General features: G+C 50.2%; 1 protein-coding gene across 2 annotated transcripts in view; it reads right to left on the bottom strand.

The window, feature by feature from the left end:
- Positions 1–314: 314 nt before the first annotated feature.
- Positions 315–27,906, bottom strand: part of PCDH15 (protocadherin related 15) — a 320,955-nt gene continuing 293,363 nt past the window's right edge. For both annotated transcript variants that reach the window (XM_054382646.1, XM_054382647.1), the window contains 5 exons: positions 25,139–25,266; positions 13,928–14,143; positions 13,172–13,260; positions 6,338–6,514; positions 315–537 (listed from right to left, as the gene is read on the bottom strand). In XM_054382646.1, coding sequence (XP_054238621.1) covers positions 315–537; positions 6,338–6,514; positions 13,172–13,260; positions 13,928–14,143; positions 25,139–25,266 — 833 coding nt within the window. The remainder of the gene's footprint in view (positions 538–6,337; positions 6,515–13,171; positions 13,261–13,927; positions 14,144–25,138; positions 25,267–27,906) is intronic.

Raw genomic sequence — 27,906 nt, 5'->3', positions numbered from 1 at the left:
ATAGACATTGATCAGATCCCCTCTCAACTTTCTCTTCTCCAGACTAAAGAGCCCCAGGGCTCTCAGTCTCTCTCCACATGGGAGATGCTCAAGTCCCCAAATCATCCTCATGGCTCTCCATTGGATTCTCTCCAGCAGGTCTCTGTCTCTCTTGAGCTGGGGAGCCCAGAACTGAACACAGGATTCTAGGTGTGGTCTCAGCAGGGCAGAGTAGAGGGGGAGAAGAACCTCCCTAGACCTCCTAGTTACAAGTGATAGGATGAGAGGAAACAGCCTCAAGTTGCACCAGGGGAGGTTTAGGTTAGGAGGAGTACTTACTGTCTGTAGCTGACCATGACTATCAAGATAGCTGGCATGCAGCACAGGATGATGATGACAGCCAGGGCGAGCAGGGCACCTTCCGTGAAGCCTACAGCCTGCGCCTGCTTCTTGACGTTTGCCACCACGTCTGGGGTGCGGATCTCCAGGATGCGTCCCCCCTGCCCCAGGTATGGCTGAAACTCTTTGTTGATGTCCAGCAGTTTGCCATCCAGGAACCTTCCATGTCACAAAGAGGAAAAACCATTAGAGCCGAGTTCAGTACCTGGAACTCTTCAGTGTGAAGTCATGGATTGGTTGGGGGGGGCAGGGACCTTTGAAGGTCACCCAGTGTGACTCCCCTGCGGTCAGCAGGGACATCTGCAACCAGAGCAGGGTGCTCAGAGGCCTGTCTAACCTGACCTGGAGTGGCTCCAGCAACGGGGCTTCTGCCATCTCTCTGCCTAAGTCTTTCACCAGTCTTGGTGTAAGCAAGGTCTTAAATCTGCTCTAAGTCTCCCTCCTTTAGTTCAAACCATCCCCCCTCAGCCTGGCACAAGTGCCCCTTTCTGCTGGGCCCTTGGAGCACTGCAAGGCCACCAGAAGGTCTCTCTGGAGCCTTCTCCTCTGCAGGCTGCCCAAGCCCAACTCTCCCAGCCTGGCCTCCCAGCAGAGGGCTTCCAGGCCTGCCAGCATTGCTGTGGCCTCCTCTGACCCTGCTCCACCAGGTCCCTGTCTGTGCTGTGGGCTCCAGAGCTGCCCCAGCACTGCAGGGAGGGTCTCAGCAGAGGACTGCAGAGAGGCAGAATCCCCTCCCTGCCCCTTCTGCCCAGGCTGCTGGGGATCAGCCCAGGAAACAGTCAAATGACCTCATTTCCCATAAGATGGAAGACTTACTGGATGACTCTTTGCTAGCAAATAGTGTGCTTGTTAAAGAAATCCACTTCAGGATTTGGAAAGCATACACTGGCCAGGAATTTAACTTCCACAGGAAAAGGTAAATCCTTGGATCACTTGGGCAATGGTTTTAAATTAGAGCAGGGGAGATTTAGGTTGCACATCAGGAGGAAGTTCCTTCCAATATGAGAGCAGTGAAACACTGGAAGAGGTTGCTCAAAGATGCAGTTGAGACCCCATCCCTGAAGACATTCAAGATCAGCTTGGATGTGTCCCTGGGCAGCCTGTTCTAGTTGGAGGTGTCCCTGCTGCCTGCAGGGGGGTTGGACAAGGTGACCTTTGAGGCTCCCTCCCAACCCAGTGCAATCTGTGACCTTGTGAAATGAGGACTTGACTGCCTCACAAGCTGCCTGGGAGAGGGCTCCAGTTATAAACATCACACCAGGAGGCAGCCACTGAGGTACAGCAGGATCCTGCTGTCTCTTAACTGCAGCAGATCCTTACCAGAGCCACCAGCAGTGGTTCTTCTGGAGAGAGAAAAGTGAAAAATACTGATGGCAAAAAAGCCAAAGCAAACAAAATCCCCCAACAAGAGCTACAAATATCCTGGAATGATTTCTGTGCATAAACTCTGAACAGCTAAAGGAAGCCTGAAACAGCTTTTCTTTCCTTAGCCTGTTCTTCAGGCAGAAATGACACTTCTAGGAGACCACTCCTTCCATGTGTCTGTCAACATTAGCACAGTTGAGAGTGGGCCTGCAGAAAAGGACTTGGGGGTGATGGTGGACAAGAAGCTGAATGTGAACCAGCAACCACACAGACTCACAGAATCAACCAGGTTGGAAGAGACCTCCAAGATCACCAAGTCCAACTCATCACCCAACCCTAACTCATCAACCAGACCATGGCACTAAGTGCCTCATCCAGGCTTTTCTTAAACACCTCCAGGGACACGGACCCCAGCACCTCCCTGGGCAGCCCATCCCACAGCCATTTGACTGTGAAGAACTTCTTTCTAAGCTCAAGCCTAAACTTCCCCTGCACAGCTTGAGGCTGTGTCCTCTCCTTCTGTCACTGGGTGCCTCGGAGCAGAGCCCAACCCCCACCTGGCTACAACCTCCCTGCAGGTAGTTGTAGAGAGCAATGAGGTCTGCCCTGAGCCTCCTCTTCTCCAGGCTGAACACCCCCAGCTCCCTCAGCCTCTCCTCACAGGGCTGTGCTCCAAGCCCCCTCCCCAGCCTCATTGCCCTTCTCTGGACACCTTCCAGCATCTCAACATCTTTCTTAACCTGAGGAGCCCAGAACTGGACACAGCTCCTGCTGGCCACACTCTTCCTGATGCAGGCCAGGATGCCATTGGCCTTCTTGGCCACCTGGGCACACTGCTGGTTCCTGTTCAGCTGCTGTTCACCAGCACCCCCAGGCCCCTCTCTGCCTGGCTGCTCTCAGCCACTCTGTCCCCAGCCTGTAGCACTGCATGGAGTTGTTGTGGTCAAAGTGTAGAACCTGGCACTCAGACTTGTTCAGTCTCATGCCCTTGGACTCTGTTCATCTATCCAGCCTGGCAAGGTCCCTCTGCAGAGCTTTCCTCCCCTCTAACAGCTCAACACCTACTCCCAGCTTGGTGTCATCTGCACTTGAAGCCCACAAGGCCAACCACATTGTGGCCGACAGATAGAGAGAGGGGATTCTGCCCATCTGCTCTGCTCTGCTCTGGTGAGACCTCACCTGAAGTCCTGTGTCCAGCTGTGGGACCCCAACACAAGAAGGCCATGGACCTGCTGAAGCAGGGCAAAGGTGTCCACAAAGATGATCAGAGGGCTGGAGAACCTCCCCTATGGGGACAGGCTGAGAGAGCTGGGGCTGTTCAGCTTGGAGAGGAGAAGGCCCCAGGGAGACCTTAGAGCAGCCTTCCAGTACCTGAAGGGGACCTCCAAGAAAGCCAGGGAGGGATTTTTGACAAGGGCTGGGAGTGACAGGACAAGGGGAATGGCTTTGAGCTTGAAGAGAGGAGATTAAGACTGGATGTGAGGAAGAAATTCTTTGGAGTGAGATTGGTGAGACACTGGAAGAGGTTGCCCAGAGAAATGTGGTTGAGGCCCCATGCCTGGAGACATTCCAGGTCGGATCTGACAGGGTCCTGAGCAACCTGATCTGGTTGGTGATGTCACTACCCCCTGCAGGGGGGTTGGACAAGATGCCCTCTGAGGGTCCCAATACACTCTGTGTTAACTCTCTGACTCTATGCTCTGCTAATGTTCACAACTAATTCGTGGATTTCTTCCTGGTGTTTGAGCAAAAAAAAAAAAAACCAACCAAAATCCCTTCTGACAGCTTGAACTCCTAACAACGATGTGAGCAGCAGGCAGAGCCCAGCAGAAAGGGAGCTCTGCTTCTTTCGATGCACACTAGATGTCACTGCTGCCTGGGCCTCGGGCTGGCAGAAGCATTGGGCTTGGGACAGCACTACCTCTCTGGCTGACTTCTCACAACCCTTCAGTTAAGATCCTGTTAGCATTTTCCTGACAGCCTCCTCTTTTACCAGGTCCATAACTCAGCCATGCACATTTGCTCCGTGATGGAACATGACACTGTGCAAGAGGCTGAGCCAGGGTAAGCATTTTATTTTTAATGGGGGGCCATATTCTAGATTCATCTGGAGGGTTGGGGGCTTTGTTTTTATGCTCCAATAAAATCAAAGCCTCTTTCATGGAAAAAAAATAAATACATATATATAAAAAAAGGATAATTTCAGTCTGTGAAATTATCTAAGTGGCCTCAAAGTCTTTTAGGAGTTTCTGGTGCAGGGAGGAAGTAACAAAGCATGGCTACTATCCAGACTAAGTTTTTTCACAGAACCACAGAATCACACAACTGTTTGGGTTGGAGAAGACCTCCAAGGTCACTGAGTCCAACCTTCAACCCAACCCCACCATGGAAACCAAATCATGACCCCAAGTGCCATGGCCACACATTTCCTGAATGCCTCCAGTCCCTTTTTTTTTTGTATTTATGACATCAGCTGAGTTTTAAGTGGCTCATGGGAAGCACCATCTCTATATTTCACATCAAAAAGCCCTGTCATCATTTTCTGAAGCTCTGTCATCTCAGAAGGCTTCGGTTCCAGCCCTATGCAGGCTGCATACAGGAGATTATTCACCTGCAGAAACAACAACTTCACCCATTTTCAAGGTGGGCTATTTCATCTGGGCCTCCAATACAGCACAAGATAGAATCATAGAACTCTTCTGGTTGGAAAAGACCTCTAAGATCATTGAGTCCAACCCTCAACCTAACAGCACCATGGCCATTAAACCACATCCCCAAGTGCCATGTCCACAGGCTTCTTGAACACCTCCAGGGATGGTGACTCCACCACCTCCCTGGGCAGCCTGTTCCAATCCCTGACCACTCTTGCAGCAAAGAATTTTTTCTTCCTTTCCAACCTAAGCCTCCCCTGGCACAACTTCAGGCCATTTCCTCTCCTCCTATCACCTGAGAATAGGGAGCAGAGCCCAACCCTTACCTGGCTGCAGCCTCCTCTCAGGGAGCTGTAGAGAGCAATGAGGTCTCCCTCAGCCTCCACTTCTCCACACTAAAAAATCCCAATTCTCTTACCCACTCTTCCCAAGCCCTGTTCTCCAGACCCTTCAACAGCTGTGTTGCCCTTCTCTGGACCTGCTTCTTCTTGGAGTGAGGGGCTCAAAAGTAAACCCCTCGAGCTGTGGCTCCAAGGACACTCTAGGGAAGATGGGCACAGAATGAATTTCTTGTTAGATCTGAGTAAACAACTGAGCTAAACCAAATCTTTCAAGGTCCTCCCACTTGCTACTGACAACTTCTTAGCTTCCCACATCCAGGTCTGAAACTCTGACTCCTTTTTTTTTTTCCTCCTTTCTCTAGTAAGCTGACACTCACCTCCACCCTAACGCCACCAGGAAAGTACTCCCTGGGTGTGAAATGGCCTTAAAAACCTCCAGGGATGAGGTTTCTGTCACCTCCTTGGGCAACCTGTGCCAGTGTCTCACCACCCTCATGGGGAAGAACTTCTTCCTCACATCCAATCTGAATCTCCCCACTTCTAGTTTTGTTCCATTTCCCCCATTCCTGTCACTCCCTGACACCCTCAAAAGTGTCTCCCCAGCTTTCTTGGAGCCCCCTGCAGATCCTGCAAGGCCAACAGAAGGTCTCCTGGGAGCCTTCTCCTCTCCAGCCTGCACAACCCCAACTCTCTCAGGCTGTCTGCAGAGCAGAGCAGCTCCAGCCCTCTGCTCCTCCTCCTGGCCCTTCTCTGGACCCCTTCCAGCCCCTCCACAGCCTTCCTGGCCTAGGGGCTCCAGAACTGGACACAGAGCTCCAGGTGGGGTCTCAGCAGAGCAGAGCAGAGGGGGAGAATCCCCTCCCTGGCCCTGCTGGCCACACTTCTCTTGCTGCAGCCCAGGAATGTACCAGGTCCCTCGACAGATCTTTTTTATCCTGCTCTGTCAAACCATGTGGCTGGCACAGACACACAGAATCACACACAGAGAATTAGTTATTTTACCTCAGTGATTTTATGCCATTGCACAGTTACTCATTTCTAATCCCTTTGCAATCAATTTGTGAGGCTCCATCTACCTGGCTGTGTCATGTTCTGTTGCTGTGAACCACTCAGCAACAAACGAACAGCAACAAACCACTCACACAGAATGCTAAGGTTTGGAAGGGACCTCTTGAGATCAAAGAATCACAAAATTTTAGGTTGGAAAAGACCTTTGAGATCATCAAGTCCAACCTATCAGCCAACACCATCTAATCACCTAACCCATGGCACCAAGCGCCTCATCCAGGCTGTGTTTAAACACCTCCAGGGATGGTGACTCCATCATCTCTCCAGGCAGCACATCCCAATGGCCAATCTCTCTGTCTGGGAAGAATTTCTTCCTAGCATCCAGCCCAATCCTCCCTTGGAGCAGCTTGAGACTGTGTCCTCTCCTTCTGTCACTGCTTGCCTGGGAAGAGAAACCAACCCCCACCTGGCTACAACCTCCTTTCAGGGAGTTGTAGAGAGCAACAAGGTCTTCCCTGAGCCTCCTCTGAGACAGCTCAACAGGCTTCAAATCAGGCCACAGGAAGACAGGGAAACAACAAACAATTGACTCACTTGAAAAGTTCACTCCTCATGATAGCTCTGTTGGTTTGTGGGTCAATGGCATAGACCATGAGGTCAGACTTGCTGTAGTCCTCTTCAGAGTAGCCATCCCCATACCTCCGTGCCCCAATGGACTCCACCACCACCGTGGCACCAGGAATCTGATCTTGGATGTAACGTTCCAGAATCCTGAAGGGCAGATGGAGACAGAAAGCTGCAGTCACTGACTCGTGCTGACAAGACTGACAACTGCCCCAACAAGATGCTAAGAGACACAAACCACAGGCTTGGCAGGGTCATAGAATGGGCTGGGTTGGAAGGGACCTGAAAGATCATCTAGTTCCAATGCCCCTGCCATGGGCAGGGACACCTCCCACCAACCCAGCTTGCTCAAGGCCTCATCCAGCCTGGCCTTCAACACCCCCAGGGAGGAGGCAGCCACAGCCTCACTGGGCAACCTGTTCCAGTCTCTCCCCACCCTCACTCTCAAGAATTTTTTCCTCATCTCCACTCTCAATCTGCCCTCTCCCAGTTCAAAGCCATTGTCCCTCAGCCTGGCACTCCCAGCCCTTGTCAAAAGTCCCTCCCCAGCTCTCCTGGAGCCCTTCAGATACTGGAAGGCTGCTCTGAGGTCTCCCTGGAGCCTTCTCTTCTCCAGGCTGAACAGCCCCAACTCTCCCAGCCTGTCCCCATAGGGGAGGTTCTCCAGCCCTCTGACCATCTTGGTGGCCTCCTCTGGACCCCCTCCAACAGTTTGATGCCCTTATCATGCTGGGAGCCCCAGAACTGGATGCAGTACTCCAGGTGAGGTCTCCTGAGAGCAGAGTAGAAGGGCAGAATCAGCTTTCTCTTCCTCTTGGTCACACTTTTGATGCAGCCCAAGACATGGTTGGCAATGGTAACCTTCAGAGCACTTCCAAAGAATCTCTGCTCCAGTAAAACCTCTTCAGTGCTGAACTCTTGGGAAAACCTTAGTAGTGTTCAGAGAGGGCACCACAGATAACCTCCAGTCCCTTTTTTTTTTGTATTTATGACATCAGCTGAGTTTTAAGTGGCTCATGGGAAGCACCATCTCTATATTTCACATCAAAAAGCCCTGTCATCATTTTCTGAAGCTCTGTCATCTCAGAAGGCTTCGGTTCCAGCCCTATGCAGGCTGCATACAGGAGATTATTCACCTGCAGAAACAACAACTTCACCCATTTTCAAGGTGGGCTATTTCATCTGGGCCTCCAATACAGCACAAGATAGAATCATAGAACTCTTCTGGTTGGAAAAGACCTCTAAGATCCAACCCTCAACCTAACAGCACCATGGCCATTAAACCACATCCCCATGTGCCATGTCCACAGGCTTCTTGAACACCTCCAGGGATGGTGACTCCACCACCTCCCTGAGCAGCCTGTTCCAAAGCCTGACCACTCTTCCAATAAAGAAACTTTCATGTAATGAGCAGAAATGTCTCTCAGGGCATCTTCACCTGGATGTGTTCCTGTTTGATCTGGTATAGGTGATCCTGCTCTGGCAGAGAGGTTGAGCTGGATGAGCTTTCAAGGTCCCTTCCAGCCCCTAGCATTCTCTGATTCATTACAATTGCCAGCTCAGTTCCCACCAGTGAAATAAAGGACAGAAGGATTTTCACTGTCATGGAGAAAAGATCACAGAATCCCAGAATGTTAGGGGTTGCAAGGAACCTCTGGAGATCACAGAATGCCAGAATGTTAGGGCTTGGAAGGGACCTCTGGAGATCACAGAATCCCAGAATGTTAGGGGTTGCAAGGGACCTCTGGAGATCACAGAATCCCAGAATGTTAGGGCTTGCAAGGGACCTCAAAGGATCATCTGGTCCAAGCCCCCTGCCAGAGCAGGATCACTCCACTGCCAAAGCAGTGGGGCCCCAAATCTTCTGGAAAATCAAAGACTACCTTTTTTTTTTTTTTTCCTCCTTTGGATGGAAAGGCAAAAAGAGCACAACTGTGTTGGTTTGTAGAGATGTCCTTTGGCCGGTGGCATTCTGCTGCCCAGAAGATTCCTGCAATCAGCAGACCCCAGAATCTGGGCTCAGCTCCTGCTCCTGGGTCACCCTCAGCACTAGGTCCATGAGCTGCTCTGTGCACCTGAGGCATGGCAGGGCTGAGGTTGCTGTAGCTTATTACAAAGAGAGGAGACAAGACCCTGATGGGCACAGGGCTGAATGAAGAGGAGCACCCTAGCATCACAGCACTGTGCTCCTTTCCCCCCATGAATCCAACATGCCAGATGAATGATTCAGCATGGCAGAGATCCTGATACTGGGAATGAAACAACGGACCTCTTAAGAGCTTGTCTGAAAACCAGTGTGAAATTCCATGGAAATCAATCAGCCCTCTTCAAAATGTGACACAGCAGCAGCCACACCAAAGCCCAGCAGCAATGGCCACTCAACAGCACTAATAGTCCTGGAATCACAGAGTGGCAGGGGCTGGAAGGGACCTCCAGAGATCATCGAGTCTGAGCCCCCTGCCAAAGCAGCATCACTCAGGGCAGGTCACACAGGAACACATCCAGGTGGAGCTTGAAAGTCTCCAGAGAAGGAGGCTCCACAACCTCTCTGGACAGCCTGCTCCAGGGCTCCAACAGCCTCACAGTAAAGAAGTTTCTCCTCATATTGAGATGGAATTTCCTGGGTTCCAGTTTGCATCCACTGCCCCTTGTCCTATCACAGGACACCACACTGAAAAGAAACTAGAACCTTTTTCTTGCTCCCCACCCTGCAGGTATTTCTAAACATTAATGAGATCTCATCTCAGGCTGCTCTTTTCCAGGCTAAACAGCCCCAGGGTGCTCTCTCAGCCTTTCCTCACCAGACATGTTCCAGTCCCTTCATCAGGGAGGGGACTCTTGAGCTGGGGAGCCCAGAACTGGACACTACTCTAGATGTGGTCTTGCCAGGGCACAGTAGAGGGGGGAGGAGAACCTCCGTTGACCTGCTGGCCACACTCTTCTTAATGCACCCCAGGATCCCATTCTTGGCCATAAGGGCACATTGCTGGCTCATGGAGCATGGGGTAATCATCATCTTTATCAGTCAGCAGTGAGGTTTAATGAGCCTCTGCTGTCCCTGGAGGTTTAATAGCCATGGTGGTCTTAGGCTGGCAGTTGGACTCAATGATCTTAGAGGTCTTTCCCAACTTAAACAATTCTATGATTCTATATCCTGCATAACTTTTGGCTCCTTCACTGAAGGTTCTTGCTTCCCAAAGTAATTTTTTTGTCCTGGTTTGAGCTAGGGCAGAGCTGCTTCTGCTCAGGGCTGTGATTCCCAGCCCAGGCTCTGCTCACTGAGGCACTTTCTGCAGCTCAGGGCAGCTTGGCACAGCCAGGGGCTGCTGCCAGCAGGCAGGAGCTGATGGCACAGTCACTGCCAAGGGCTGGGCTGCACACCAAGGGCACTGCCACGGCTTGGGCCCCACCTTGGGGGGCAGGAGGGCAGAGGTGGCAGCTGCAGGCAGGAGCAGACAGCACTGGGACCCTCAAGTGCTCCCCAAGGGATTGCAGCCCATGGAGGGCATCTTCAGGAGCAGGCTGAGGGCTGCCCAGGGCCAAGCCTCTTCTTCCCTGGCTGCTGTCCCAGCAGGACTCTGTCCCTTCTGCCTTCCATCCCCATCCTGTGCTCCTGAATCCAGCTCCAGGACCCAGCTCCTGAACCTGGTTCCCATCTGCTGCTAAGTCCAGGCTGGGCCCTGCCCAGTGCCTGCCCCCAGCAGCAGTGGTGCCAGTGGTGCCCTCAGGGATGGCAGTGAGAGGAGTGGGAGCAGGGTAGCTGCTGGTGCTCTTTTATGCTGGTTTCTTTTTTTTCCTGTATTTCACTGCAAATAGGCTGAGCTGAGCTAATCATGCACTGTATTATTAGATTAATCAGTTTATTAGCTAAGGAAATTGTGCACTGATGTTATTTATTCAGTAAGCTCTTACCTCTTTATCTCAACCCTGAGGCTTTGTGTGTTACTTTTCCCTCAGTTCTGTGTTGGGGGCAGGCTAACCCTTGGGTTAACTCCTGACACAACCCCAGGTCCCTCAGCTGCTCCTCCTCAGCCCTCTTCTCCAGACCCTTCCCCAGCTTTGTTGCACTTCTCTGGACCTGCTCCAGCCCCTCAATATCCTTCTTGGGGTGAGGGGCCCAAAACTGAACCCAGTATTCAAGGTGTGGCCTCACCAGTGCTGAGGACAGGGATACATTCACTTCCCTGCTCCTGCTGGCCACACTATTGCTAATCCAGGCCAGGATGCTGGTGGCCTTCTTGACCACCTGGGCACTGCTGGCTCCTCTTCGGCCACCTGTCAACCACCACCACCAGACCTCACTCCACTGGACTCTTCTAGCCACTCTTCCCCAAACCTTCATTCCTTCATTTTTTTTCACTCATCATCTCTAATCCTGCCCTCAGAAAATCCTACACTCAGCATCTCTAATCCTGCTCTCAGAAAATCCTACGCTCAGCATCTCTAATCCTGCCCTCATCAAAACCAACACTCACTCCAACTTTTTACTTCAGTCTCATTTTTCCTGGTGACAGAAAGGAACATTATGGAACCTGAAGAGTAATACAGAAACATCTTGACTTTGACCCAGAAGGCTTATCCTCAGATCTCAGCACAAAAGGGTTTTTACTGCAGCACTAAGCAATTTCAGGAGTTTCCAGCTTTATCTGAGAAGCCCAGGACTGCATTGTATTGCTTCAGAGGAAAGAAGTTAATGGCACAGCATTGGGTACTGTTGAGTGAAAGGAAGGGGAGAAGCAAATTGCTGAACCAGTGATTCCCAGCTGGCAGGGGAAGAAGCAAGTGGAAAAGCTGGAGCTGAATATGCTTTGGTCCCCATTACCTCACTTAGTAGTAGCCTGCTGATATTGATCATCCTGATTACAGCAGAGGGAGGCTCAGACCAGTTCAGAAATGGAATTGGCTCTGCTAGGCACTGCACAAAGCAAGAACTCCAGGACATGACTTTCACAGGAAGTTTGGAGCTGGAAGGGACCTCAGAAGGTCATCCAGCCAGAGCAGGAGCACTTTCTCTATGCAAAGCCAGCTGCAGGGTGAATGTGAAATAGGACACAGCCAGCTGGTGGCAGATGCCCCTCTAAGCTCATTACCTATTTAATTGCTAATTTAATTTAGAATCATAGAATTGTTTCAGTTGGAAAAGACCTCTAAGATCATTGAGTCCAGCCTTCATATGGCCAGTCCACCATGGCCATTAAACTACATCCCAAAATGCCATGGCCACAGGTTTCCTGAACACCTCCAGGGATGGTGACTCCACCACTTCCCTGGGCAGTCTGTTCCAATCCCTGACCACTCTTGAAGCAAAAAAAATCTTTCCTAATCTCCAACCTAAACCTCCTCTGGTGCAATTTCAGGCCATTTTCTATCACCTGATGCTAGGGCAACTGTCCAGTCCCTCTGCCCCAACCCTGTTGTTACCCAAGTGCAGGACCCAGCACTTGGCTTTGTTAAACCTCATGCAGCTGACCTTGGCCTATCCATCCAGCCTGTGCAGGTTCCTTTGGAGAGCCTTTTTACCCTTTTAAGCAGCTCAACACTCCCACCCAATTTAGTGTCATCTGCAAACTTTCTGAGGCACTCAATCCCCTCAGCCACATCATTGAGAGAGATGTTGGAGGGAGCTGGCCCCAGAACAGAGCCCTGAGGAAAGGGAAATGAATTAGAAGGAAGGGATCCAGTTCAAAGACATAGGGAGGGAAAAAGGCAGCATGGAGGTGGCCTAGGGGGCCAGGAGTAAAATGACCCCATGGAAAAGCATCAGAGAGCACTGAGGCAACAAGAAGGTGGCCACTGCAGCACCTGTGACTGAAAAACAGGCAGTAACTGGGAGGAAATTAAGTGTTAGCTTGGCAAAGAGCTTCATGGCAAGCTCAGTGTCAGCACTCCAATATACAAACAGCTCAGTCATCTGTGATTAGGCTTCATTCATTAATTCTGTGTCAAAAATCACAAAGCAAGCAAGGGAAGGGGGCTTCTATATGGACAAACTAATGAGTTGGAGTGGCTGACACCCCTGAGGCTGTGCTGCCATTCAGCCAGACATAGACAGGCTGCAGAGCTGGGCAGGGAGAAATGGAATGAAGTGCAACAAGGGCAAGGGGAGAGTCTGGCAGCTGGGAAAGAACAATCCCATGGAGCAGGAGAGGTTGGGGAGTGGCCTGCTGGACAGCAGTGAAAGGGAAAAGGACCTGGAGGTCCTGGTGGATGGGAGGTTGCCCAGGAGCCAGCAATGTGCTCTGGTGGCCAAGAAGGCCAAGGGCAGCCTGGGGTGCATTAGAAGGGTTGTGGGGAGTAGGTCCAGAGAAGTTCTCCTCCCCCTCTACGCTGCCCTGGTGAGGCCACATCTGGAATATTGTGTCCAGTTCTGGGCCCTCAGCTCAGGAAGGACCTCAGAGAGAGTCCAGCACAGAGCTACAAAGCTGCTGCAGGCAGTGGAAGATCTTCCTCATGAGGAGAGGCTGAGGGAGCTGAGGGCTCTGGAGCTTGGAGAGGAGAAGCCTGAGAGCTGGCCTCATTGCTGCTGATAAAGATGTGCAGGGTGAGGGCCCAGAGGCTGGAGCCAGGCTCTGCTGGGGGATGCCCAAGGACAGCACAAGGGGCAGTGGGGGAAGCAGCCATGGCACTTTGGGATGTGGTTTAACAGCCATGGTGGGGTTGGGTTGATGGTTGAACTCAATGATCTTAGAGGTCTTTTCCAACCTTAATGAGTCTGTGATGATGGCACAAAGTTAGCAGTCATGCTGAATCTAAACACACCCCCAGTGAATGCCTGGACACCTGTAGAGGAAAGAAATTTCTTACCCTATGAGCTGATCTTTGTTTTGCTCCACGAGGGTGGGAGGCACGTTTGAGACGATGACTTGCATGTCCAACTGGTTGACCACAGAGACCTGGAAACCACAGAGTGAAATACAATTGGTGTCACATCCTCCTCCCATGGAAAAAGAAAGGAGTAATTACTTCCCTGTCCTCACAACCATGCCTTAATGTCTGGATTCCTCATTTTGCTTCTGAATAGGTCTGCTGGGGAATCTTGCTTCACTTGACAGCCAAAAGCAAGAAACAGGCAAAAGATTTAACTACAACTGGAACTGCAGGACTGAATTAGGGGCTTAAGGTGGGGACCATGTTGACACTGTCCCACACCACCTCCAGGGATGGGGCCTCAACCACCTCCCTAGACAATCCATTCCAGGCTCTCACCACTGTCATGGGGAAGAACTTCTTTCTCACATCCAGTCTGAATCTCCTCATTTCCAGCTTTGTTCCATTCCCCCCAGTCCTGTCACTACCTGATAGCCTAAAAAGTCCCTCCCCAGCTTTCTTGTAGCCTCCTTTAGATACTGGAAGGCCACAACAAGGTCTCCTTGAAGCCTTCTCTTCTCAAGACAGAAGAGCCTCAACTCTTTCAGTCTGTCCTCATAGGAGAGGTGCTCCAGACCTCTGCTCATACCTGATCAGATGAAACACACGTGATGGTCTTTCTCTAGGTCTGCCTGCAATTAAACTTGATGCAGTGTTGGACCTGCCTCAGCCTAATTCCTGGCTCATACTCACAAGCACTTCTGCTTTGCTGCTCAGTCCTTTCCCATAGTCGTCCGTGGCAATGACCTGAAACTTGAAGTAGGACCTTCTCATGTTTTTGAACATCATAGCAGTTTTTATGAGCCCTGTGTAAGCTTCAATCACAAAACCTTCTTTACCATCCTTGATGGGAGGAATGATCAGCCTGTACTGCATGGCACTGTAGTTCCCAGTGTCTTTATCGTTGGCCTAAGAGGAGAAAGAAAACAAACAGAGGCAAATAAAGGCAATATGCATGCAAGGAACCTTTAACCTTGGCCTTTAAATAAAGCTGAATGTTGGTCTTGCATCCTGACATTTAAAACCTTAGATCCCAAAGAGAAGATATCATCACTGCTGTAAATGCTTCATTTAACTCTGCTGCAGACAGTTTTGCTTTTCCAGCAATTTCTTTCTCCTTGTCTTGGCACAAAACTGCTCCCAAAAAAACAATAAGAAAATGAGAGAAGACAAATATAAATGGACTTTTCCAGCTGGCCAGAAACTGAGCAGCTAAGAACAGTTTAATTCTGAGAAACCTCCACTGCCAAATTCTTATTGATAACAAGACATCAAACCCTACCCCTTGCCCCAGCACAGCAGTGCACTCACAAAGTGTAAACAGCACTAATGTTCTCCCTCCTCCTAGAGATATTCTGCACCCTCCCCGATGAAGCACACTTATTTTTGGAGTAATTGTATCCTATTCAATGAAAAATACAGGGCTGAGTGGCATTCCTGATGGAGAGACAGGGAGCTGCCCTGCCATTCCCCCACTGCTGACTACTACAGAGTTAGGAGGCAGTGCTGGCACCAGTGAGGCAGCCCTGGGGGCTGTGGTGTTTCAGAGAATCATTAAGGGTGGAAAAGAATCTTACAATCATAGAATGGTACAGGCCAGAAGGGACCTCCAAAGGTCATCTAGTCTGACATCCCTGCACTCAGCAGGGACATCCCCAACTAGATCAGGTTGCCCAGAGCCCTGTCCAGCCTCCCCTTGAAGATCTTCAGGGATGGAACCTCAACTACCTCCCTGGGCAACTTGTTCCAGAGTTCCACCACCCTCACAGCAAAGAATGTGTTCCTCACATCCAATCTAAATCTGCTCTTCTCTAGTTTGAAGCCATTGTCCCTTGTCCTGTCACTGCAGGCCTTTGGAAACACAACTTGATGATCTCAGGATCATCAAGTCCAACCATCAACCTAAGCCCAGGACGTCCCAAAGCGCCACAGCCACACGTTTCTTGAACATCTCCAGGGATGGGGACTCCACCACCTCCCTGGGCAGCCTGTTCCAATGCCTGACCACTTTTGCAGCAAAGAAATTGTTCCTAATATCCTCCCCTGGTGCAACTTGAGGAAATGGCCTCACCTCACACAGCTCCTTTCAGGGAGCCGTAGAAAGCAATGAGGTCTCCCCTCAGCCTCTTCTTCTCCAGACTGAACAACCCCAGGTCCCTCAGCTGCTCCTCACCTGTTTTCCAGACCCTTCACCCTCTGGAAATGCTCCTGCACCTGAATGTCCCTCTTGGAGCAAAGGGCCCAAACCTGAACTCAGTATTTGAGGTGATGCAGAGCAGCTGAGTTTTTAAACTAACCACTCCCTTGCCTCACTGTGTGGATGAATCTAAGACCAGGCAAGCACCCGGCCAGAAGCCCATCAGTCTCTTAGGATTAACAAATGTTACCTCTCCTTCTCTGGAGACATTCAGAACCTGCCTGGACATGCTCCTGTGTGACCTACTCTATGTAAACCTGCTCTGGCAGGGGGGTTGGACTGGAGGATCTCTTGAGGTCCCTTCTGACCCCTCACATTCTGTGATGCTGTGAGTCAAAGACAGGACTTCTAAGAGTAGTTTGTTTCACTGACAACAGAAATCAATTTCACCTTGAGCATTTCAAGATTGTAGCTGTGTGCCACTAAGGACCAAAAAAGATTTGGCTCCAGCTTAGCCTCCCAGCATTGCAGGCACAGAGACTGAAGTCAGCCCTTCTGAACAAACATCATCACCCTCCTGTAGTTGCTTATACCTAGCACTGTGGTTGTTCTCCCAGCTGACTTTAATGCAGCAACCTCCAGTGAAAGAGGGATTTGGACATTTTAAAGCAAGCAGGCTCTAAAACCCTGCACTTCAGGTGCCCAGAGTTGGTGGACAGGTGAGAAGTTAAACTGCAGACCTTCTGAGAGCTCAGGGGCACTCCAGAGCAATCAAAGGCTTTGGTACTATTTGAGTTCAGGCAACTTTCATAGAGTCATGGAATCATTAAGGATGGAATAGACCTCCCAGATCATTGAGTCCAACTGTTAATCCAGCACTGCCAGGTCACCACTAACTGATGGCCCTCAGCACCACATCTTCACTGCTTTTAAATCTCTTCAGGGATCACAGAATCACAGAACATTGCAGAATCATAGAATTGTCAGGGTTGGAAGGGACCTCAAGGCTCAGCCAGTCCCAACCCCCCTGCCATGGGCAGGGACACCTCACACTCCAGCAGGTTGCTCACAGCCACCTCCAGGGATGAGGCTTCCACCACCTCCCTGTGCAACCTCTGCCACCTTCATGGGGAAGAACTTCTTCCTAACATCCAATCTGTGCAATCTGTTCCATTAGAGGTTGGAAGGGACCTCCAGAGATCACCAAGTCTAACCTCCCTGTCAAAGCAGGGTCACCTAGGGATAGAGACTCCACCACTGCCCTGGGCAGCCTGTTCCAGGCCTTGGCAATCCTTTTGGGGAGGAAATTGCTCCTCATGCCCAAACTAAGCCTTCCCTGGTGCGATTTGAAGCTGTTCCTTCTTACCCTCTCATTTGTTACTTAGGAGAAGAGACTGACCCTGCCCTGCTCCCACCTCCCTTCAGGCAACTGTAGGAATAGGGTCACCCCTCAGCCTCCTTTCCTGCAGGCTAAACAACCCCAGTTCCTTCTGCAGCCCCACAGGAGACTTCACCAGCTCCAAGATCAGACACATCTTCCTTCATAGCCCAAAAGAAGAGCTCCCCTGAGCCTGCCAGCTTTTCCCTGGCTTCCTGCAAAGCCAATCCTGCATCCCAGAAACCATCTGCATGCAGCCAAGCAAAGCCAGGTGCAAAACAGGCTGAGGAACTTGGCAGAATCTTCAGATTCCAATCTTCTAACTTGGTTATTTCCATTTCCCATTCACCCTCGCCACTGCTTAGACTTGGATCCTATCTAACAGCACTCGGTGTGAAGTTCAGCTTTGCAGGACCACCAGAGAGAGCTGGTGAGCTGCTGCTATTAGCATCCCCACATCTTTAATAGGGAGTAAGGATGTTTGCTATCCCTGTAATTTGTCCTGAAGGTAAATATTTTTGACACTTCATTAAGAAGAGATGTACAACACCTCACGAGTTGCATTCTGACTGTCAAGGAAGAGCAAGAGCTATATTCCATCTTAATCTTCTAGCCATATATCTTCCTTTTGCCCTGTGCAAGATCCTCAATCTGGCTGTGACTGCATCATGAGAACTATCTATGACTTTAGGCATTACAGGCCAAAATCAACCCTCCTCTAAGTGTGCCCACCTGGGCTGGGACAATCCTCACTATCAATGCAGGTTGGGGGAGGAGGTGATTAAAAGCAGCTCTGAGGAAAAGGATTTGGGGCTCCTGGTGGGGGAGAAGCTGGACAGGAGGAGGCAGTGTGAGCTTGCAGCACAGAAGACCAAATGGCAGCTTGGGCTGCATCCAAAGCAGCACTGCCAGAGATGGAAGGAAGGAATTCTGCCCCTCTTCTCTCTGAAGGGAGACCTCACCTGCAGTCCAGCTATGGAGCCCTCAATACAGGAAAGACATGGACCTCATGGAGAGGGTCCAGAGGAGAGTCATGAAAATGATCAGGGGGTTAGAGTACAGGCTGACAGAGGTACAGCCTGGAGAAGGAAGGGCTCCAGGGAGACCTAATAGCAACCTTCCAGTACTTGAAGGGGGCTACAAGAAGGATGGAGAAAGACTGTTTGGACTTGATGATCCTGAGATCATCAAGTTGTGTTTCCAAAGGCCTGTGACAGGCAGTGACAGGACAAGGGACAATGGCTTCAAACTAGAGAAGAGCAGATTTAGATTGGATGTGAGGAACAAGTTCTGCAGCAGGAGGCTGCTGGAACACTGCAAGAGGTTGCCCAGGGAGGTGGTTGAGGCTCATTCCTGGAGATCTTCAAGGGGAGGCTGGAGAGGGCTCTGGGCAACCTGATCTAGTGGAGAATGTCCCTGCTGAGTGCAGAGGGCTTGGCTTGGATGAGCTTTGGAGGTCCCTTCCAACCCAGACCTATTCCATCCTATTCCATTCCATTCTATTTCTAATTCCATTCCACTCCATTCCATTCCACTCCATTCCATTCTCCATCCAACCAGGCCTTGAACACCTCCAGAGAGGGAGCATCCACAACCTCCCTGGGCATCCTGTTCCACTGTCTCACCACCCTCACTCTAAAGAATTTCTTCCTAATGCCCAGTCTGAATCTTCCCTCTTTCAGCTTAAAGTCATTCCCGTCAATCCTACCATTCCAAGCCCTTGTCAAAAGTCCCTCTCCAGAATTCTTGTAGCCTCTCTTCAGGTACTGGAAGGGTGTTAGAAGATCTCCTTGGAGCCTTCTCTTCTCCAGGCTGAACAGCCCCAACTCTCCCAGCCTGTCCCCACAGAGGAGGTTCTCCAGTCCTCTGATCATCTTTGTGGCCTTCTCTGAACCCATTTCAACAGTTCCATGTCCTTCTTGTGCTGGGGGCCCCAGAACCAGAGAGAGCACTGCAGGTGGTGTCTCAGCAGAGCAAAGCAGGAGGGAATCAGCTCACTTGTCCTGCCACAATCAGAGATTTAACATGGCTAAGTGTGTCTGGGCATGAAAGGAATCCCAGTGGGTTCTCTGCATGGAACACACAGCCATACCCAGGAACTGTGAACCTTTCACCTCTCAGTTGCTTTAGATCAGGATGCAACCTGGAATACAGGGTCCTGTTCTGGGCTTGAGCTTCCCAGGTGAAGGGAGACAGGGAACGACAGAAGAGAGCCCAGAAGAGGCTAAGAGTGTGCTGGGGGGCCAGGGGCATCTCTGTGAGGAGGAAAAGCTGAGAGCCCTGGGGCTGATGAGCCTGGAGAATTGAAGCTAGATGGCTTTTAAGGATTAGGGTTAAGTGAAGGTAATTCCTGTGACTCTGTGTCTCATTAGGGCACAAACCTGCAGCACAAACCAGCTTTGGTTTACTTTGCTGTTCTCTATGTTAAGTTATTCAAAGAGTGATAAAGGATGAAGTTGCATTATGAAGCCTATCAGACAGGGGCACAAAACACAGAAAAGGTCTGAAATGAAAATTTGATCAAGCAAGAATCAAGTTCCCTCCTGGATGTAACTGCATTTCAGTCTCCACTGGCTTCTATTATGATCCTCCAGCCTGTCTGCTGGCTTCATATCAGGGTCACTTCTATCAAATAGAGGTCAGCCCCTTGCAGAGACATCGAGCCACTGGCATTTCTTTTGGCCAGCTGCCTTTCCTGCAAGCATTTTCAGTTCAAAACTACCTTTAGAAACTAAGGAGTGATGCAGAATAAACACTCTCATCTTCTTTCCTGGCATGAGGATCTCTGGCATTTCCTCATTTTAATGTATTTGCAGCACTGGTGAGACCACACCTTGAGTACTGGGGTCAGTTTTGAGCCCCTCACTTGAAGAAGGACACCCAGGTGCTGCAGCATGTTCAGAGAGGGGCAATGAAATTGGTGAAGGGTCTGGAGAACAGGTGTGGTAGTTTCAGGCTATGCCTTTAAAACTCTTTCACAGATTTTAAGCAGAAAGTAGTACAAATGTAAATAAATCCCTCTTGGGTGTAAAAGGGAAAATCATGACTATTCTAAACAACTCCATTGGAGAGACATCTCCCCTAAGATTTGGTTCCCAAAACAATCTCTAGCTCTTCTCTTCTTGCTTCTTTGCTGGGGAGATTCTAACAGGCTTTGCTGACCTTGGCTGCATTGTTTTCTCTAGTATTTCTTTCTCTGCTTCTCCCTTTCTCTTTCCTTTTGTACAGATGGGTGAAGGGGAGGCAGGGAGGCAGCTTTTCCTGGTCTTTTGGCCAGGGAAGGGGTCCTTGTGCTGTTTTATTAATTGTAAATCCCTGTGAATATTGTAAATACTCTGTATTTGTACACACTCACTGCATTCCATTGTAGATTGTAGTTGGGCTTGTAAATGCAGCTCCATTTGCTTCCAAACTGAGCTAGGCTGGCCAAGTTAATGGGGGGGGGGGGGGGGGGGGTGTGGAATTTCCAACCCTCCACAACAGGGCTGGTGAGCAGCAGCTGAGGGAACTGGGGTTGTTCAGCCTGGAGAAGAAGAGGCTGAGGGGAGACCTTGTCAGTCTCCAGGACTCCCTGAAAGGAGGTTGGAGCAAGGTGGGGCTTGGGCTCTTCCTCTTCATAACAAGTAATATAGGATGAGAGGAAACAGCCTCAAGTCACACCAAGGGAGGTTTAGGTTGGACATTAGCAGAAAATTCTTCACTGAAAGGGTGTCAGACACTGGCACAGGCTGCCCAGGGAGGTGGTTGAATCCCCATTCCTAGAGGTGTTTAAAAGACACAGAGGTGTGGTGCTGAGGGATATGGATTGGCCTTGCTGGAGTTCAAGAATGGGTTGGACTCACTGATTTTCAAGGTCTTTTCCTGCCAAGCTGATTCTATGATTCTGAAAACAAACAAACAAACAAAAAGCACTAGAGAGACAAATAGTGCAAAAGAAACTGTTTAACAAGCAAGGGCTAACAACACACCACTGTAGTGAAGAGTCAGTTCATTCCCACCAGTGGTTTCCCTACAGATTGTGTGCATTTGGGGATTATTCTCATAGCGCAGGTTGAAAATACTGTGAGTGGGGCTGAATGGTGCCTGGTTCAGTCTGGAGAAGAGAAGACTTCCAGGAGACCTTCTTATGGCCTTCCAGGGTCTGAAGGCGGCTCCAAGAAAGCTGGGGAGGGACTTTTGAGGGTGTCAGGGAGTGATAGGATTGGGGGGAATGGAGCAAAACCAAAAGTGGGGAGATTCAGATTGGATGTGAGGAAGAAGTTTTACACCATGAGGGTGGTGAGACACTGGCAGAGGTTGCCCAGGGAGGTGGTGGAAGCCTCATCCTTGGAGGTTTTTGCAGCCAGGCTGGATGTGGCTGTGAGCAACCTGCTGGAGTGTGAGGTGTCCCTGCCCATGGCAGGGGGGTTGGAACTGGATGAGCCTTGAGGTCCCTTCCAACCCTGACAATTCTATGATTCTAATTCAGAGGGCAATCATGGAATTGTTGGGTTGGAAAGGACCTTAAAGACCATCCAGTCACAACCCTCTGCCATGGGCAGAGACACCTCCCACAAACCCAACTTGCTCAAGGCCTCATCCGACCTGGCCTTGAACAACTCCAGGGAGAGGGCATCCACAACCTCCCTGGGCAACCTGTGCCAGTGTCTCACCTCCTGAAAAACCAGGGCTTACATGAAAATACCAGGGGCAAAGCAAAACAATTGATGGGAATAGAAGGAAACGTAAGGCCAATCCCATCCCCCCCAAATCCATCTATTAGTAGTAATGAGTATTACAGTTGCTTTTAATTGACATACTCATAAAGCAAAGACCTTTCCTCCTGGAAATGGGCTCTGAAAGAGGTTGAAAATTTGAGGAGGGAAAAAAGAGAATGGCAGAAAAGGGGGAGAGAACTTGAAAGGCTCTGATAACACCAATCCCCAACAGGAATGTCCTACACCTGAAACCTTTTCCTGAGCACTCCCAGTCCTCTGATTAGAATTATAGAATCATGGAATTGTCAGGGTTGGAAGCATCATCCAGTCCCACCCCCCCTGCCATGGGCAGGGACACCTCACACTACATCAGGCTGCTCACAGCCACATCCAGCCTGGCTGCACAAACCTTCAAGGATGAGGCTTCCACTACCTCCCTGGGCAACCTGTGCCAGTGTCTCACCATCCTCATGGGGAAGAACTTCTTCCTAACATTCAATCTGAATCGACCCTTCTCTAGTTTTGCTTCATTCCCCCTAGTCCTGTCACTACCTGACACCCTAAAAATGATTTTCCAGAGTGCTGGTCCAGCTGTCTCACACTGCAGGTCCAGTGCAAGGATTGCAGAAGGAAAGGGTCATCCTGCAGCTGTCCTACCACCATAGCTTCTGACTACCCTTTGGTTTAGCATCAAATCTACCTGGACTTTAAAGGTCTTTGGGACCTGAGTGTATCTCTGGAAGGGAAAATGAATAGGCTTAGAAAGATGGTGGTGTGAAAGTACCTTGCAGATTACCTGAGGAAGAATTTTTTCATTGTGAGGGTGATGAAGACCTGGAGCAGGCTTGCCCAGAGGGGTTGTGGAGTCTCCCCCTCTGGAGTTATTCAAGCCCTGCCTGGATGCATTCCTGTGTGATCTACTCTAGGTGATCCTGCTCTGGCAGGGGGGTTGGGCTGGATGATCCCTTCCAGCCCCTAACATTCTGTGATGTGGGAGAGCATAATCACAGCCTCCACTATGCTTTGCAGACAAATAGTACTTAACACTCCTCCATACTCCCTGCTGAGCTAGTGGCAACATAAACACGGTCTTGAAGATGCAAGGAACAAAGCTTGGGTTAAAATGTGTCATTTGAATAAATGACATTCATTTTTGCCTGTGTTCTTAGAGACATGAGCTTTTAAAGGACACTGGCCTAAAGACACTGATTAAAATTGACTTTTTATAGTGATTCATGGCATCCTTCTGAGCTCAAGCTTCTCTTTCAGCTCCTAATAATCATGTAAAAACCTAACCTGGGAACCTCATGGAACTCAACAAGGGCAAGTGTAGAGTCCTTCCACCTGGGGAGGAATAACCCCCCAGCACCCCAGCTGAAGGGTTAACCTGATGGAAAGACCTTCTCTGTGGAGAAGGACCTGGCAGCCCTAGTGACAAGTTCAAGGTGAGCCAGCAATGTGCCTTAGTGGTCAGGAGAACAAACGGTTTCCTGGGGTGTGTGAAGAAGAGTGTAGCCAGCAGGTAAAAGGAGGTTCTCCTCTCACTCTAGTCTGCCCTAGCAAGGGCACATCTGCAGTACAGGGTCTAGTTCTGAGCTCCTCAGTTCAAGGGAACTACTGAGAGAGGGAGTCCAGAGAAGGCTCTGAAGATACCTGGAGACCTTGAGCAGCAAAGGCCGAGAGCCCTGGGGCTGCTGAGCCTGGAGAAGAGCAGCCCCAGAGGGGATCTGAGCAATGCTCAGCAAGAGCTACAGGGTAGGAGTCAAGAGGATGAGGCCAGACTCTTGTCAGCAGTTCCCAGTGACAGGGCAAGGGGCAATGGGCACAAACTGAGCAGGAAATGAAACTGGTGTGAGGGAGCTGGAGCCCTGGAGCAGGCTGCCCAGAGAGGTTGTGGAGTCTCCTCGGGAGAGATTCCAATCCCCCTGGCGACTGCGATCCTGGGCAAGCTGCTCTGGGTGATCCTGGTTTAGCAGGAGAGTTGGACCAGATGATCTCTAGAGGTTCCTTCAAAGCTGGGATTCTGTGAAGTCAACACATTACCCTGCTGTCAAAAGGTTTTATATTCAAATGAATCTCTTGAAGAGAGCAGTTGCTGCTGCTGGCAAAATTGCTGCACGTTATGGAGAAGCACTGCACAGGGTTTGCCTTACTCACATCTGTAACTGGTCTGATGATGATGGAAGAAGTGTTTAGCCAATATTTTATTGGCCTATTTGTCTCTGAATTTGATTTGTGTGTAACATTATGGACTCAGTGCCAGTTTGCTTCTCTCTCTGCATGTGTCTGACCCATGGCAGTTGGATTATTTGCTCCTCCCACTGCTACTCACTGGGCTGGGTGTACTGGCATGTGTACTGCACCAGAACAGGCTGGGAGGGGATCTGCTGGAGAGCAGCCCTGTGGAGAAGGACCTGGGAGTCCTGGTAGACAGCAAGTTCTGCATGGGACAGCAATGTGCCCTGGGGTGCAGCAAGAATATTGTGTCCAGCAGATCCAGGGAGGTTCTCCTTCCCCTCTACTAAGCCCTAGTGAGGCTCCACCTGGAATATTGCATCCAGTTCTGGGCTCCCTGGTCCAAGAGGGCCAGGGATCTGCTGGAAAGAGTCCAACAGAGGGCTAGTCAGTTGTCAACTAGCACCCTCAGGTCCTTTTCTATATAAAAGATAAATTTATTCCATTTCATTGATCTGCAAATTTCTATATAGTTTTGGAGCACAACTTGTTCTTACTCTTCTCTCTTGCTCCTTTCCCCCTGTTTTTCTCTACTTCTGACCTTGCCTTGCCTCTCCTGCTGGTCCTTCTTTGGGTTACTGGTAAGAACCCTGGCTGGGATGAGAGGGAGATAATAACTTGTCAGCTAGCAGCAGCCCTCTGGGCTTGTGTGTCCAGGAGGGTGGAGGCTCTTTCTGTACAGGGTGGGTTAGCTGGGTTATTGTATAGTTTTATATGTAATTTTTTTTTTTTTCATTTCACAGTCTCACAGTATATCAGAGGTTGGAAGAGACCTCAAGAGATCATCAGGTCCAACCCCCCTGCCAGAGCAGGATCACTTAGGGTAGTCTGCACAGGAATGCATCCAGGTGGGTTTGGAAAGTCTCCAGAGAAGGAGACTCCACAACCCCCCTGGGCAGCCTGTTCCAGGGCTCTGTCACCCTCACTGGAAAGAAGTTTCTCCTCATGTTGAGGTGGAATCTTCTATGTTCCAGTCTGAACCCATTGTTCCTTTTCTTATCACTGTGAACCATACAAAAGAGCCTGGCCCCCTTCCCTTGACACCCACCCCTCAGCTATTGATAGACATTGATCAGATCCCTCTCAGTCTTCTCTTCTCAAGACTAAATAGCCCCAGGGCTCTCAGTCTCTCTTCTTAGGGGAGATGCTCAAGACCCCTAATCATCCTCCTGGCTTTCCCTTGGATTCTCTCCTTCAGGTCTCTGTCTTTCTTGAACTGGGGAGCCGAAAACTGGACTTAGTATTCCAGCTGTGGTCTCACCAGGGCAGAGTAGAGAGGTAGAAGAACCTCCCTAGCCCTGCATTTTTCTTTTGCCCCTTTTGGAAGAGGTAAAAGAGCATCAGCCTCGCTCTAAACCCAGGCACAGTTTTAGAAGAACCACATTGCATTGCCTCCTGTGACAAACCACACCAGTGAGCAAATATTTCCCTGCCTGTTTAACACCTTTCAGCCTTACCTTAACTTTAAGCACAGAGGAGAACATTTTGGCATCTTCAGACACCCCTCCAATGTACATCTGTTTGGTGAAGACAGGCGCGTGGTCGTTTTCGTCCTTCACTTCAATAAACACTTTGGCTGTGTTACCTAAAAGAGGGAAGGGAAGGTGGATGTGGAACATTCTGCAGTAAAATCAGTAAGGCTGGAAAACACCTCCCAGCTTCTCAAATCTGAGGATATGAGGAAGAATTTCTTCCGCGCAAAAGTGGTCAGGCATTGGGACAGGCTGCTCAGGGAGGTGATGGAGTACCCTCCCTGGAGGTGTTCATGAAACCTATGGACATGCACTTGGGGCCATGGCCTAATGGTCATGGAGGTGTTGGGTAGGAGTAGCTGAAGGGGGCTCCAAGAAAGCTGGGGAGGGACTTTTGAGGGTGTCAGGGAGTGATAGGACTAGGGGGAATGAAACAAAACTAGAAATGGGGAAATTCAGATTGGATGTTAGGAAAAATTTCTTCCCCATGAGGGTGGTGAGACACTGGCAGAGGTTGCCCAGGGAGGTGGTGGAAGCCTCATCCCTGGAGGTTTTTAAGGCCAGGCTGGATGTGGCTGCGAGCAACCTGCTGGAGTGTGAGGTGTCCCTGCCCATGGCAGAGGGGTCGGAACTAGACGATGCTTGAGGTCCCTTCCAACCCTAACAATTCCATGATTCTATGGACTACACCCTTGCTTCTCTTCCTTTCCCTACTCTTGGTTCAGAGCCAGTCAGGTCAGCTAGAGTGCAAGCAAAACTGAAGAGGTGGATGTGTGAGAAAGGACAGTAGGAGCAGATGTGGGGCCAGAAGTTACCTGAGGAAAATGAGGGCAGTAAGAGCTGAGTTCCACTGCATTTACAAGTCCATGACACAAGAAATCCCCCTTTTCAGCCCTGCCACCACAACATGACTTAGAAGCAGAGGTGTCTCACAGTAAGCCTCAGAGCCAGTGAAAACAAGATAAAATCCACAGTGGAACATCCTGCAGTCAGAGATACCTCCTCTGGCCTCCTTCTCAACAGCTGCCTGAGCATGAAGCTGTTAACACAGGGAACTCCTAACAAAGAGAAACCTTTCATGCAGCCCTGTGCCAACTGGCACCACCTTTGTCTGCAAGGTTTAATTTTCAGACAATCTGCTTGCAGCCATGGCTCCTTGCAGACTGCTCCCAGAAGAACCTGGGGGCTACCTGGCTGAGCAGCAGCTGGATGGTAACAATGCATGAAGACAAGACAGCAAATGCCAGCTGCTGGTGGCAGCAGGTGAGGGAGCCAGAGGGCAGTGGCAGGCTGAAAGGGTCATGTGCATGGAGGGGAGATGCACTCTGGCAGTTGTGACCACTAGAAAACATGAGACTGCCATGTGAGGGAAGGCTGAGAGGACTGAGGTTGTTCAGCCTTGAGAAGAGAAAACTTAGGGGAGACCTTATCACCACAGACCAGGAAGATGGACAAGGAGTGTGTCCAGAAGATTGAGGGAGGTTCTCCTCCCCCTCTACTCTGCCCTGGTGAGAGCTCACCAGGAATACTGCATCCAGTTGTGGGCACCCCAGTTCGGGAGGGACAGGAATCTGCTGGAGAGAGTCCAAGGGAGGGCTATGAGGATGATTAAGGAACTGGAGCACTGCCTGGTGAGGAAAGGTTGAGAGCCCTGGGGCTGTTTAGTCTGGAGAGGAGAAGACTGAGAAGGGATTTAATAAATGTTTTGAAATATCTGAGGGCTGGGGGTCAGGAGGGAGGGGACAGGCTCTGCTCCCTTGCACCCTGGGATAAGACAAGAGGCAATGGATGGAAACTAGAGCACAAGAGGTTCCACCTCAACATGAGGAGGAAGTTCTTCACTGTGAGGGTCCCAGGACACTGGAGCAGGCTGCCCAGAGAGGTTGTGGAATCTTCTTCTCTGGAGGCTTTCAAGACCCATCTGGATGCATTCCTGTGCAAACTGCCCTAGATTCTATGATCCTGCTCTGGCAGGGGGGTTGAACTCAATGATCTTTGGAGGTCCCTTCCAACCCCTAGCATCCTGTGAGCCTGTGAAGGAGTCCAATGGAAAAGACAAGGGGTGATGGAGAAAAGTTACTGATGGGGAGATTCCCATTGGATTCCAGAAGAAAATGTTTCCCTATGAGAACAGATGGACATTGGAATCATCTCCCAAGGGAAGCAGTGGGTTCCCCTACACTGGAGAGTTTCAAGACTTAACAGAGGCTGGGCCACCTCCTTTCAACTCTACTATTACCTAGACAGGTTGGACCAAATGATCCAGTCCAACATGGCATTTGGTGATCCTGTGAACCCTCTGCTTCTGTATCCAGAGGAATTTGAGGGCCCTTTTGTCCATGGTGTTCACAAACAAATGTATTCTGCTTCTCCTGCAAACACAGTCTTTCTCTCCAGAGGACAGTGGGAAGCCTTTGTGCTTGGTATGAGGAGCAGCTTGGAAGTGGGGTTGTTTAGCCTGGAGAAAAGGAGGCTGAGGGGAGACCTTCTCACTCTCTAAAATTCCCTGAAAGGAGGTTGAAGCCAGGTAGTCTCTTCTCCCTATTAAGAAGTGATAGGACAAGAGGAAATGGTCTCAGGTTGCACCAGGGGAGGGTCAAGGTTGGACATGAGGAACAATTTGTTTCCCAAAAAGGGTTTTCAAGCCCTGGAACAGGCTGCCCAGGGTGGTGGTGGAGTCCTCATTCCTGAAGGGATTTAAAAGCATTTAAAAAAATGGAATCTGAAGATTTTCCCAAGTTCCTCAGCCTGTT

The sequence above is a fragment of the Indicator indicator genome, chromosome 7, assembly GCF_027791375.1.
Source record: "Indicator indicator isolate 239-I01 chromosome 7, UM_Iind_1.1, whole genome shotgun sequence".
NCBI lineage: Eukaryota > Metazoa > Chordata > Aves > Piciformes > Indicatoridae > Indicator > Indicator indicator.
This window is presented reverse-complemented; position numbering and strand designations above follow the sequence as displayed.